The following is a 12,481-nucleotide window of genomic DNA, read 5'->3' on the forward strand; positions in this document are numbered from 1 at the left end:
ATTTAGTTGTTTATATATATTTAACACACGAGTCATTCGTTAATGATCTATGCATTTACTTTTTAGTTTATTTTGTTTGTATTTTTTTAAATATATTATCTAATTATTATTAATTTTGTTATAATTTTTATAATTTATATATTGTATACTTGTTTTTTTGCAATCATTATTTTTAGTATTTGAGTTTATATGATGAAGTAAATAACAAAACATTAATTTTTACAAAATTTTTAAAAGATATCAATTGCAATAATAGTGAATTGCTATCATACTATTAATAATACAATATACACTTATCATTGTATATATTTATGTGAGATATTATAAACTTATATGTGCTTTGCAATGATAAATGCTTACAAAATAGTTGCCAATAATCAAATACATTGTAACTTATGCTATATTTTGTCAATACATTCCTTAAACCATATTTTATTTCAATTATTATATAATTATAAATAATTGGAAATATTTGCAAACTATTTAAATATTTATATACAGTAAAATAAAAATATGTGATTTAAATGAAGTGATATTACATAAATATGACACAAAATAAATTTAATTAATTATTTTCACAATTTAAATGATTTTTCAAAACATGTGTCTTAAGTTTTGCATTTTTAGATTAATTTTGATGAATCTTAATAAATGTGATTTATTTTACCGTAATCTAAAATAATTTATATTTATAATAATTAATGAGTTATAACTTTACAAATATTTTAAAACATTTAATATAATTATTATATTAAATGTTTTAAATTATTTTTTAGTCAATAACCGGTATTTTAAAATTAAGCAAAAGTAAACATAAAATATTAATTCTAACAAATAAAGAGTTTTTATTTTGTTATCAAATTTACATTCAGTTAATTTAGAGGCAAAATATGGTTTATTATCGGCTCTATCTTACTATGAGACCCGCATCAGACTCCCGACTCATAATGTTTTGTGAATAACTATTAAACTATATTTTTAATATAAAAATGACCACAAGTGGTAAAGTTATAGATAATTTTAGACTCAATATATTTATAATTAATTATTTTTTATTTACTCTTATGATTGGACAGATAATTGCATCAGACCTGTTAAAAGAGTTCTGATGCAATTATCTGTCCAATCATAAGAGTAAATAAAAAATAATTAATTATAAATATATTGAGTCTAAAATTATCTATAACTTTGCCACTTGTGGTCATTTTTATATTAAAAATATAGTTTAATAGATATTCACAAAACATTATGAGTCGGGAGTCTGATGCGGGTCTGATTTTAAGATATAGCCTTTATTATCAACTGTTGATTTTAAGTACCTGTAATACAGTACAGATATATTAATTTACTACAGTATACAAATACAATATATTATGTCTAGAAAATGCACTTTAATTTACATTTTAAACTAATAGCTAATTATTAAATTACAATATTTTAATATAACTCATTATAAACATTATTATAATTATATTTTATTAAAATAAGTATCATATTTGAATTAGTTATAACACTTTGTCAAATTAAGCTAAAATTTAAAACATAAGACACTTTTTTTTGCCTATTTTACTGTAATATAACTTATATTTATTTTTATTATTATTGAACCAAATTATTGTTTATATAAAACTTACTCAATTATAGTTTTATGTGTGTAATAATTGATGTTTTAATGTATGTCAAAATAAATTGAATTTTTCACATATTTATTTTTTTAATATTATTAATTCAAGCAAAATGTAAGTAAAATTTAATGACATTAATTAAATTTTTAAATTATTTTTTAAATTCAATAATTAGTAATATCCAAGAGATCGTCTTTGTTTATATTCATATATTTTTTGTTGGGCTGATCTTTTGGGAACAGTTGTATAAGTAGTATATGTTGAGGGAATTCTTTGAAAAGTTTGAGGTGGGGGTGGAGGCGGAGGGATGACAAATGATTGTGAATCGCATGGAGTCGAAGATCGCGAGTCTATTTCAAAGCTTTTATTAATTGCCAACTCTTTGAACTCTTTGTTGAGCACCGGAAACGCCGAATATAAGTTTAATGGATAGGATTTGCTTTTCTATAATTATAATACATTAATTGAATTTAGTTTAAATTTATATAAATTATTTCAATGTATGATATAATACTTGAGTCCTTAAACGCCATTTGATGGCTAACTTCTTAGCAATTGCCAATCGTCTTAGCTTTCGTGCTCTTCTTTTTTTGTAAACGATTTCAATGACTATTAATCCAAAAGAGACGACAATTCCAGCGAAAACTAAAATGAAAACTCCGGCCATATTCTTGATGCCCAAAGTATATGGGAAGTGCTCTGTCTTACTCTCACAGTCTATATTAATATAATATTTAGATATAAAATACTAACAAATGATCAATTAGTTGAGTACCTGTTTCTGATTGAAGAATCCATTTATTGTCCAACGCTTCCATTGATCCGCTTTCATGCATTTGTAGTAAAGCTAACGTCACTTTTTCGGTCCAAAAACTATTAATAAATTAAAATTTAATACAAACTGTCTTTAGTTTAAATAACAGTTTATATTACCTATTCTTTTGTAGACCAATACCATAACCGGATCGACCAAACAATTCACCAGAAATAACGAGATCACAATCCTGTGCCGATTCGTACTCAAGTCGTGGCGAATCCCATATAAATGCATTGAGATATCCTATATTTTCAATCAATTTAAATATAAATATTTTTAAAATACCAAAATATATACAATTATGGATTAACCGTCTTTAATGGCTGCTATGGCTTCTTCGGGACTATTTTTGTTTGTCTCTTCCATAGTTCGGTAGGCATTAAAAAGATGTACTTGACTTCTGAAGAACATATCGACAGCACTTCCCTTTACAGTTGCAAACGTGAAGTTTTCAGTTGGATTTCTCAGTCGAGAATCCTATTAATTGTCGTCATTTCAAAACATTATTTTATCATATATTACATAATAAATGAATAATCAAATACCACAACACCTCAATACCAGACACCGCGTGATCGTCACGAGGATTAAGCACAAGATATGCGGCTAAGTTAGCGGTATAAGAGGCGACAACTATCATAGCAAACCCAGCCCTACATTTCAAATTCAGTATAAAGTAATGCTAGTCTGCATTATTTGCTATCAATTATCTATACTTACCAAACCATACCTAAAACACGAGCACTAAAACTTCTCGGAGTTCCTGAAAAAAGTTATTTAAATAAATTTATTTCTAAATTTCTTTATATAATACTTTCTCCAATTCCACTGTTTAATAGGACACCCCATGAGAACCAGATAGCACTGGAAAGATTGAGAGCACCTTCATCTGATGGGACCACATTCAACATTTTAAAGCCACCAAAAGGACTGAACCTATCGAGTAGATAGAGTGCCAGTGCCACCACATGTACTGATACTAACACTATAAATACAATATTTATTTATTTTAAATTTAATTATTATTTTAATTATTAAATATTTATAGCGTACATACAATATATCTACCGTATATATATACCGTATATATACCGTATATATACCGTATATATACCGTATATATACCGTATATATACCGTATATATACCGTATATATACCGTATATATACCGTACATACCTAATAACCATAACGTGTTTTCAAATGGTTGTAAAAATGAAGCCAACGCTGCCTTTCGTGGCTGTCTTTTCTGTAATATTGTTATGCCTTCGTATTTAAATGGTTTGGAAAAATCGATGACTTGTCCTCTAAAATTGATAATTAAAAATACTTTTTAATATTCTTATTAATTATTATTATATACTATACCGGTATATAAATATATAAAAATTTCTATACCTTTCAGGATTAGCAGTGAGAGGTGCGGCCACCATATCTGCTCTTTTATATACTAATTCTCCTTTATTTATAAATAGAATTAAATATTTGCTATTAAAATAATGGTATAATAAAGATAATATTAATTTGTTATATCATACCTACGAGTCCTGTCCAAGACTTGTCTCCATTAATGAATTCATATGAGCCGTATTGTCCATCTTTTACTTGTTCCAAATCATAAGTAAAATTCAATCTTTTGGCCAACTCTTCCATTAAATCAATACAATATCCTTCACAACATTCATCGATATATCTTTTTTCTGGAAAATAATATTTGGGACACATTTTTTGTCCATTTTTGCAAATACCATCTTTCAATACAGGCTTTACCCAAACAAATGGCTTTTCAGCCAAAGTAAAAACTTTTAAATGTTTTGGTATAATATATCCTAAAATAAATAATTTATTATTATTATTAAAATTTAATAAAATCATTTAACTAACATTTAACTAAATATTATAATTGAAACAAACCTAAAGGTTTATCTTTTTGATTTCCCGGCCAAACCACTTGATCCTCAATTAATTGTAACTCCATTTTCATGATATTCTTGGAGAATGAGTAATGACCGACAATCTCTTCTCTGCCATCGATTACATTAATGAGATTATATTCACTGAAAAGTCTGTCTCCAAACTCATCGAAAGCTATTCTACCCGTCTTTCCATTAAAAGTTTGATTAATTAAATGTTTTACAAATTTGATTCCCGATTCCCATTTAGTCGATGATATTTTTGCGCAATCGGCCGGCGGGACAGTTATGTTATCGGTTTCATACATCTCTTTCAAAGCATTTGCTAACACTTGAACTGAGTCACGAATTATTGCGCTTTCGTTTCCAGAATTAATTCTTAGCGAAAGCACACCATTAGGTCTGTTAGGAGCGTCTAATGCTTGCTCTGAGACCAGCCATACATATCCCGGTTCAGTCATATTATGTCGATTTACTTCTTGGAAAATACTTTGTGCGTCTTCAGTGTTAGCGTACAAAATAAATACCCGACACGTAAGCTCTCGTTTGGCCTCTTCTAATGCATCGGCTATTGACAGAACTGCCGGTTCGTATTTGATAATAGTTTCCACTTTGACTGTAATTATGTTACTAATTATATAAACAATTGATATTATGTTAAATATATGAGTATTATATCCTACTGTTAGCGATATCCGCTAAATTCTGGAACCGGCCTAAAGTGCTTCTGCCATCGCTATCGGAGCTGTGGATAAAGACAACACTTAAATACTTTAGACGAATCAATATCTCTGTCCAGACATCTGTCTCATGTGAATGCGGAGCACTATATCCAACACAATAATCATATAATTATAAAATTGTTATAATTTATATTAAATAATAAATTTATTACATAGTTCTCATGAATGACCCATGTAGATTTTTGTTTGATAATGTACTGTCTCTATTTGATATACCAATTACTATTAAATCAATCAATTATTTTTTATTAAGTTATTCACAAATTACTCTTTAATTTAGAAAAAAATCACTATAACCTGGAATATTGTAGAAACCTGTATATGAAATAAAATAATAAATATTAAATTTATATAAATATTTTTTAATTTTTACTATTTTATACAATTGTGATAACTAAATGTATACATTATATTGCTGTTTGTTATTAATATTAATATTTTACAATATATTATTAGATAACTAAATACCACAAGTGAAGGAAACTGATGAAAGAGATTGATCGCCATTTGAAGGATGAGATACTATGACAGCGTAGACCTGATTGCAATTGAAATTATATATATTATCATAAAAATTATTGTTTTAAATTAAATGTCAAACCTGTGATGATATTAGTTTATCGCAAACACTTTGAGCCGTACGGATGGGGTTTGTGTTCATTACTATTGTCACCGCATATAATGTAATACCTATTAATAGATTATATTAATATATCATATAAATTAAATAAATAATTATTTTTTTTCATTTCACTTAATAATTATTAATTGACATTTGCTTAGTTATTTAAACTACAATAATTTTTAATAAGTTAATTATTATTAATAAAATTAAATGTAAAACTAAAAATGTTTTTTTTTAGTTATATCTTAAATATTTAATAAATTTTCAATTAAACCTTTAGGTAGAAATCCGGGTCTGTTATTAATATCTTCAATTGTCTGTCAAATAAGTAATTTTTACTTATTTTGCTAATAATTAATATTAAAATATATATTACTTGCGAAAATTCAAATATACTGTCACCAGAGTTAAGTACAGCACCAATATTATAAATTTTAGGATTTTCATTATTTAATAACAAATCGTTTATAATTAAATCAGACTTATTAGCCCTCGTTATTGATAATATACATAAAATTATCTTAAAATACATAATGCATTTAATTAACAACAAACTCTTTTTATTAAAAATCTTATATAAATCCATTTTGATTTATCTTCTGTATATCTATACAAATATATATTATACAGTTATATAATAATTTATGATAAATAAAATATTTAAAAATATTGGAAAAACAACTTAAATATATATATAAATATTAAATAATTGTAGTCTTTTAATAAATGCTCGCAAACCTCCATAAAAGTCATAATATCTTATGTTTCAAAGCAAACAAATCAATACTATTTCGGTGATGTTGTGATGCAGTGATGTAGTGATGCTGTAATAGAGCTATAAAATGATTCCAGTTTTTAACACATTATACTATTATCATCAATTGACTATTTAAATTCATTTATAATAAGTATTTAATTTATCAGATTTATTAGACCTATACTATAATATACAGTATATAATTTATATATATTATATTAACATTAGATATTATAATATAAGTATATAGATACAGTATATATTATATATATAATTTGTCTATAGATTAATTATATTATAGTAGAACAATTATATGATAGTAACAAGGTAATAAAGGTAATAACAATTATAATTTACAATTTTTAATATAAATTTTAATATATTATTTATCTTACATAAAATAAATAGTATCTATAAAAATCTCGGTTAAAAATTAGGATTTTCAAGTTTTATGGAAATATTGTGCAAAACATACATTTACTACAAAAACGGGTGTTTTTTGTAAGTCAAAGTACTGTACTATATATATAAACAACGATTAACTACATATTAATTTGTATAAAATTATACCTAAATTTTATATTACCGGTAATAATATTGCTTACTATCAAACTGTTAAGTAGTAAATGTAATCACTTTTACAATAAATAAAAATATTTAAATTATAACCAATCATAAGCTAAAACGCTATAAAAATAAAATAATTTTTAAAAAATTACTAACAAAATAAACTGTAATTTTTCATTTTTGACAATATTATTATTAGGGTTAGATCAGATTCCCTTCCTCGTCTTATTTTCCATAAGTTCCTTATATTCCCTGTTCCCTGGGAATTCCCTGGGAAGACATTTCCTTGTGGTACCACCTATCGTACCCTAACTCACATTACATAATGTTTAATTAAAAACACGTTTGTATAGTAAATGTCTACAAAATGTATTTAATGTTTTTACTAAATGTTTAATAATATTTGAATCATATTTTGATTGAGTTATTACTAACATAATGGTCCCAATTGAAACACATAGCCATTGAGATTATGTACTTTTTAATGTATGACAAATTATATTTTCCCTTTCTAACGATCAAGGGAAGGAATATAATATATTTTCCATATTTTCCGGGAAAATTGGAGGGATTTTATTTGGGAACTTCCCTCCCTGGGAATCTCAATCTAACCCTAATTATTATATAATACTGTATACAATATTACTTATTACAACTTGGTAAATTTATTGTTTGGTAGATCTGATATAATAGATAATTAAAAGATATTTATATAATTGAATATATTATTATTTAATAAACTCATATTTCTTGAGATAATGTCATCAAGTATTCTAGAATTATACGGTATATATAGGGCTCTATCTTAAAATCAGACCCGCATCAGACTCCCGACTCATAATGTTTTGTAAATATCTATTAAACTATATTTTTAATATAAAAATGACCACAAGTGGCAAAGTTATAGATAATTTTAGACTCAATATATTTATAATTAATTATTTTTTATTTACTCTTATGATTGGACAGATAATTGCATCAGACCTGTTAAAAGAGTTCTGATGCAATTATCTGGCCAATCATAAGAGTAAATAAAAAATAATTAATTATAAATATATTGAGTCTAAAATTATCTATAACTTTGCCACTTGTGGTCATTTTTATATTAAAAATATAGTTTAATAGATATTCACAAAACATTATGAGTCGGGAGTCTGATGCGGGTCTGATTTTAAGATATAGCCTATATATAGTATTGTCTATAGAAATATTAATATATTAATTACTATAATAGTCTTAATCATTGCTTTATAGTTTTACCAGTTGTTTGTCTCTCATGATAACTCTATTATAAATTATATTTAATTAAATTATTTATATAATTAATAAATATTTATAGAAAAACTATACAAATAAATCCTAATATAATGTTGATATCTGATGCTGAATACAGTAAATTTTATAACATATCTATGTTTTAATTACTTGAGGTCAGTCCTATCACAGTAACAATAAATTCATATAATTTACAGTCAATTAGTTTATATATTTTAATATCAATCTTCAACTTTGAGAACAGTTTGCAAATATGATATAAAGTATTAAATTTATGTTATTCTGTGAATCTCATGTCTAAAATGTTTTATATACTCAACTATTTATTGATAATTATAACTATTAATCTATAGATATACCGATAGATATCTAACTTAATCTAACCTAAAATATAATTTAATATTAATTAATATTATTTTTATTAAAATAATCAATAAAAATATTGCAGTAAATTGCAGTGCAATACTAATACAGTATAATGTAATACAATGTCTAACGCAATGCTATCGTAGAGTTAATACATATTACTGTTATCCTAAATAACAAAACATAACAACACATGTGTTGAAAATAATCGCAACAAATATTGCAATCATTTATAAATAAAACTCAACTTTAATTATCTCATTAATAATAACTGAAGATATCATCAGAAATGGTGAGAACCTATGAGGAAGAACTGCAATATTTGCAGAAATATAACAACAAATGGATTATTAAGAAGGGTTTTGTACCAAATATGAAGGTCTGTATCATTTGACACATCAATTAACTGTTGATTATCTCACTTAACATTTGATTGTCTTCAGACAGAAGGAGTGTTTTATGTGAACGAGTCGTTGGAGAAGTTAATGTTAGATGAGTTAAGAATGAGTACAAAGCCCGGAGGTATCGGAGGTTTTTTGCCCGGCGTTAAACAGATTGCAAACGTGGCCGCACTGCCCGGTATTGTTGGACAATCAATAGGTTTGCCTGATATTCATTCGGGGTATGGCTTTGCCATCGGAAATATGGCCGCCTTTGATATGGATGATCCGTTAGCTATTGTCTCACCCGGAGGTGTGGGCTTTGATATCAATTGTGGCGTACGATTACTTCGGACTAATCTGTTTGAAAAAGATGTTAATCCTGTGAAGGAACAGTTGACTCAATCTCTTTTTGATCACATCCCAGTTGGTGTCGGCTCTAAAGGTATTATACCAATGAATGCTAAAGATTTGGAGGATGCACTTGAAATGGGAGTCGATTGGTCTTTAAGAGAAGGCTATGCATGGGCTGAAGATAAAGAACATTGTGAAGAATATGGACGTATGCTTTCAGCCGATCCATCAAAAGTGTCGATGAAGGCTAAAAAGAGAGGTTTACCTCAATTGGGAACTCTTGGTGCAGGTAATCACTACGCAGAGATTCAAGTAGTAGACGAGATATTTGACAAACAAAATGCCGCTAAAATGGGTATCGAGTCATTAGGACAGGTATGTGTTATGATTCATAGTGGCAGCAGAGGATTTGGTCATCAAGTGGCCACTGATGCACTTCTGTTAATGGAAAAGGCAATGAAAAGAGACAAAATTGAAGTCAATGACAGACAACTTGCCTGCGCTCGTATCAACTCAGAGGAAGGACAAAACTACTTGAAAGCAATGGCCGCTGCGGCCAACTTTGCGTGGGTTAACAGGAGTTCTATGACTTTTCTCACAAGACAAGCCTTTGCAAAGACATTTAACACAACTCCCGATGATTTAGATCTTCACGTCATTTACGATGTATCGCATAACATTGCAAAAGAAGAACAACATTTAGTCGATGGAAAGCTTAAAAGATTATTAGTTCATCGCAAAGGATCCACTCGAGCCTTCCCTCCACACCATCCACTCATTCCCGTTGATTATCAGGTATTTTAATAATGAGTTTATTAACATTATTATAACTTATATTACTTTTATTAGTTAACAGGTCAACCGGTTCTTATTGGTGGAACAATGGGCACTTGTAGTTATGTATTAACTGGAACTGAGACCGGAATGAGGGAAACATTTGGGACGACCTGTCACGGCGCCGGTCGGGCTCTTTCAAGGGCTAAATCACGCCGTAATCTGGACTATACACAGGTTTTAGAGGACTTGGCCAACAAAGGTATATCAATTAGAGTGGCGTCACCTAAATTGGTTATGGAAGAGGCACCCGAATCATACAAAAATGTGACGGATGTGGTCAACACTTGTCATGATGTCGGCATCAGCAAGAAATGTGTCAAATTAAGACCAATTGCCGTAATTAAAGGATAAATTTATTAAAATATAATAAAAAGTTTATATATTTGAGGAACTATTTTATATAAACACTACAGTATTTCTATACATTAAGTTTATTTATAATTTATTTATAATTTAATTAATTTTTATAAATTATTCTATAAAATATGATAATTATAATTTTGTAAAATATTTGAATTTCATTATAAATTTATTATTACAATAGTTACTAATTTATTATTATATAAATTTATTTAAAGTATTTGAAATGCAATTATCACATAATGCTATCTATTGAGTGATAAAACATATATAAATACATTAATAAAATAAACTAATGTTTGAATACAGTTTGATATACAGTAAACATATTATTATACTTTAGTATAGTTTGATAACATTGAATGATAGCAATGAGTGGTGCCATCAAAAAGGTTAGTATTATTGAAGATATGACCTAATGGTGATCACCATATGATGATAATGTGATCACTTGTGGTTAATAATTGTTATGATATATAATTGATGTCATGTATGTATCAGACAACTGGTTTGACGGGACTTCTTGTGGCCCGAAATGCTCATTATGTAAGTGATTGCAAACCAAACATTTGGTCAATTCTTATGTCTTTCTGTTAATTAGTCGCTGACCCGACTCTACAACAAAATATTGAAAACATTGGCCAAAATGCCCGACGAGAGCGCATACAAGAAATATACGACTGAAACAGTCAACGAAAGGTTGGCCATCGTTATGAAGGTTTGTGTCTTTATTTTCATTTGTTTTGTTGACCTATTTATTTGGTAGGAGAAAGATGTGAAAGCAATTGAAGATAAGATAAATTGTGGTCAGATTGAAGAAGTGATAGTTCAGGCCGAGAATGAGTTGGCACTCTCTAAGCGTATTGCAGAGACCCGCGCGTGGGAACCGTTGATAACGAAACCACCAATTAATCAATGGAAATGGCCTCATGTCTGAAACAGACTTATTTGACATCAATTTGCAAATAATAGTGTTGTGTAGTCTCGTAATACTTATAAATATAGTTTAATTTAAATAAAAACCAATTATTGTCGGATTTAGACATTAATTATCTAAAGATGTTTAACAATCAGATTTATAACAAGAAATTATCAAAACATATAACAATTGTAAGTCAGAGGACTCGGTGTAAATCATAGACATGGAGTTGGGTTTTGGAGAAAACTTGATAATTATATGTTTTCATTTAAAGTTGTCTTATTTGGTCATATTCTGCACTCGACCCGAGACATGTCCACTACCGGTGTGATCACTAACTCATTTTGTATAAAATAGTTGACAAAAGTTATCATTTATATAACGGTTTATATTAATTGATTTGTAGTCAATAAATAGTAATAAATCAATGTTTGTTTAATTAAAGATTTGAATATACGGTAATTTATATTCATTCATATACTGTATATTAATTAAATACATAATGATTAAATGTAGTTATTGTAACTTAATTAAAATTGTCCATGTCATTATATATAGAATATAATTTATTTGTTTTGACCAAAAATTTGACAAAACAGATCCAGGACAATCAATTTATTGGTGCTATGTTTTTATTAAAACCAATTAGATACTTGTTTTAACATTTTAAGTATTACTGGTACGGTAATTAAAATAAATTACATTAAAATTATTTTTTCAAAATTTAAAAAAATAAAATAACAATTTATCTTTAGGTAACAAAAAGTTAGATCAAAATATTCAAAATATAATAATTAATATTAACTATTGTTTTATTTGTAATATTTTATATTGAAACCAATAATTGGTTTCAATATAAAATATTACAAATAAAACAATAGTTAATATTAATTATTATATTACAATTATTGTTTAATATTGATAATGATTTATTCACATACTTA

General features: G+C 27.0%; 3 protein-coding genes across 3 annotated transcripts; 2 read left to right on the top strand and 1 right to left on the bottom strand.

The window, feature by feature from the left end:
* Positions 1-1,796: 1,796 nt before the first annotated feature.
* On the bottom strand, positions 1,797-6,239 carry LOC128965833 (glutamate [NMDA] receptor subunit 1-like). Its single transcript, XM_054312610.1, has 19 exons — positions 6,099-6,239; positions 5,997-6,039; positions 5,699-5,787; positions 5,566-5,635; positions 5,395-5,412; positions 5,250-5,319; positions 5,038-5,180; positions 4,356-4,970; positions 3,980-4,270; positions 3,840-3,900; positions 3,621-3,748; positions 3,257-3,427; positions 3,163-3,205; positions 2,996-3,095; positions 2,754-2,919; positions 2,559-2,685; positions 2,401-2,498; positions 2,140-2,342; positions 1,797-2,069 (listed from the first exon to the last, which is right to left on the bottom strand). Exons 3-19 carry the CDS (start codon positions 5,756-5,758, stop codon positions 1,797-1,799), a joined length of 2,637 nt encoding a protein of 878 aa, XP_054168585.1. The 5' UTR covers positions 5,759-5,787; positions 5,997-6,039; positions 6,099-6,239.
* Positions 6,240-8,850: 2,611 nt separating this feature from the next.
* Positions 8,851-10,642, top strand: LOC128965706 (RNA-splicing ligase RtcB homolog). The gene is made up of 3 exons (XM_054312453.1): positions 8,851-9,066; positions 9,131-10,216; positions 10,271-10,642. Exons 1-3 carry the CDS (start codon positions 8,977-8,979, stop codon positions 10,607-10,609), a joined length of 1,515 nt encoding a protein of 504 aa, XP_054168428.1. The 5' UTR covers positions 8,851-8,976; the 3' UTR covers positions 10,610-10,642.
* A 286-nt stretch (positions 10,643-10,928) lies between these two features.
* Positions 10,929-12,062, top strand: LOC128965690 (NADH dehydrogenase [ubiquinone] 1 alpha subcomplex subunit 5-like). Its single transcript, XM_054312437.1, has 4 exons — positions 10,929-11,010; positions 11,120-11,164; positions 11,220-11,336; positions 11,385-12,062. Exons 1-4 carry the CDS (start codon positions 10,981-10,983, stop codon positions 11,553-11,555), a joined length of 363 nt encoding a protein of 120 aa, XP_054168412.1. The 5' UTR covers positions 10,929-10,980; the 3' UTR covers positions 11,556-12,062.
* The last annotated feature ends 419 nt before the right edge of the window (positions 12,063-12,481 follow it).

The sequence above is a fragment of the Oppia nitens genome, unplaced genomic scaffold (genome assembly GCF_028296485.1).
Source record: "Oppia nitens isolate AA-2021 unplaced genomic scaffold, nextdenovo-longstitch-racon4-pilon3 scaffold18_pilon_pilon_pilon, whole genome shotgun sequence".
In the NCBI taxonomy this organism is placed as follows: Eukaryota; Metazoa; Arthropoda; class Arachnida; order Sarcoptiformes; family Oppiidae; genus Oppia; species Oppia nitens.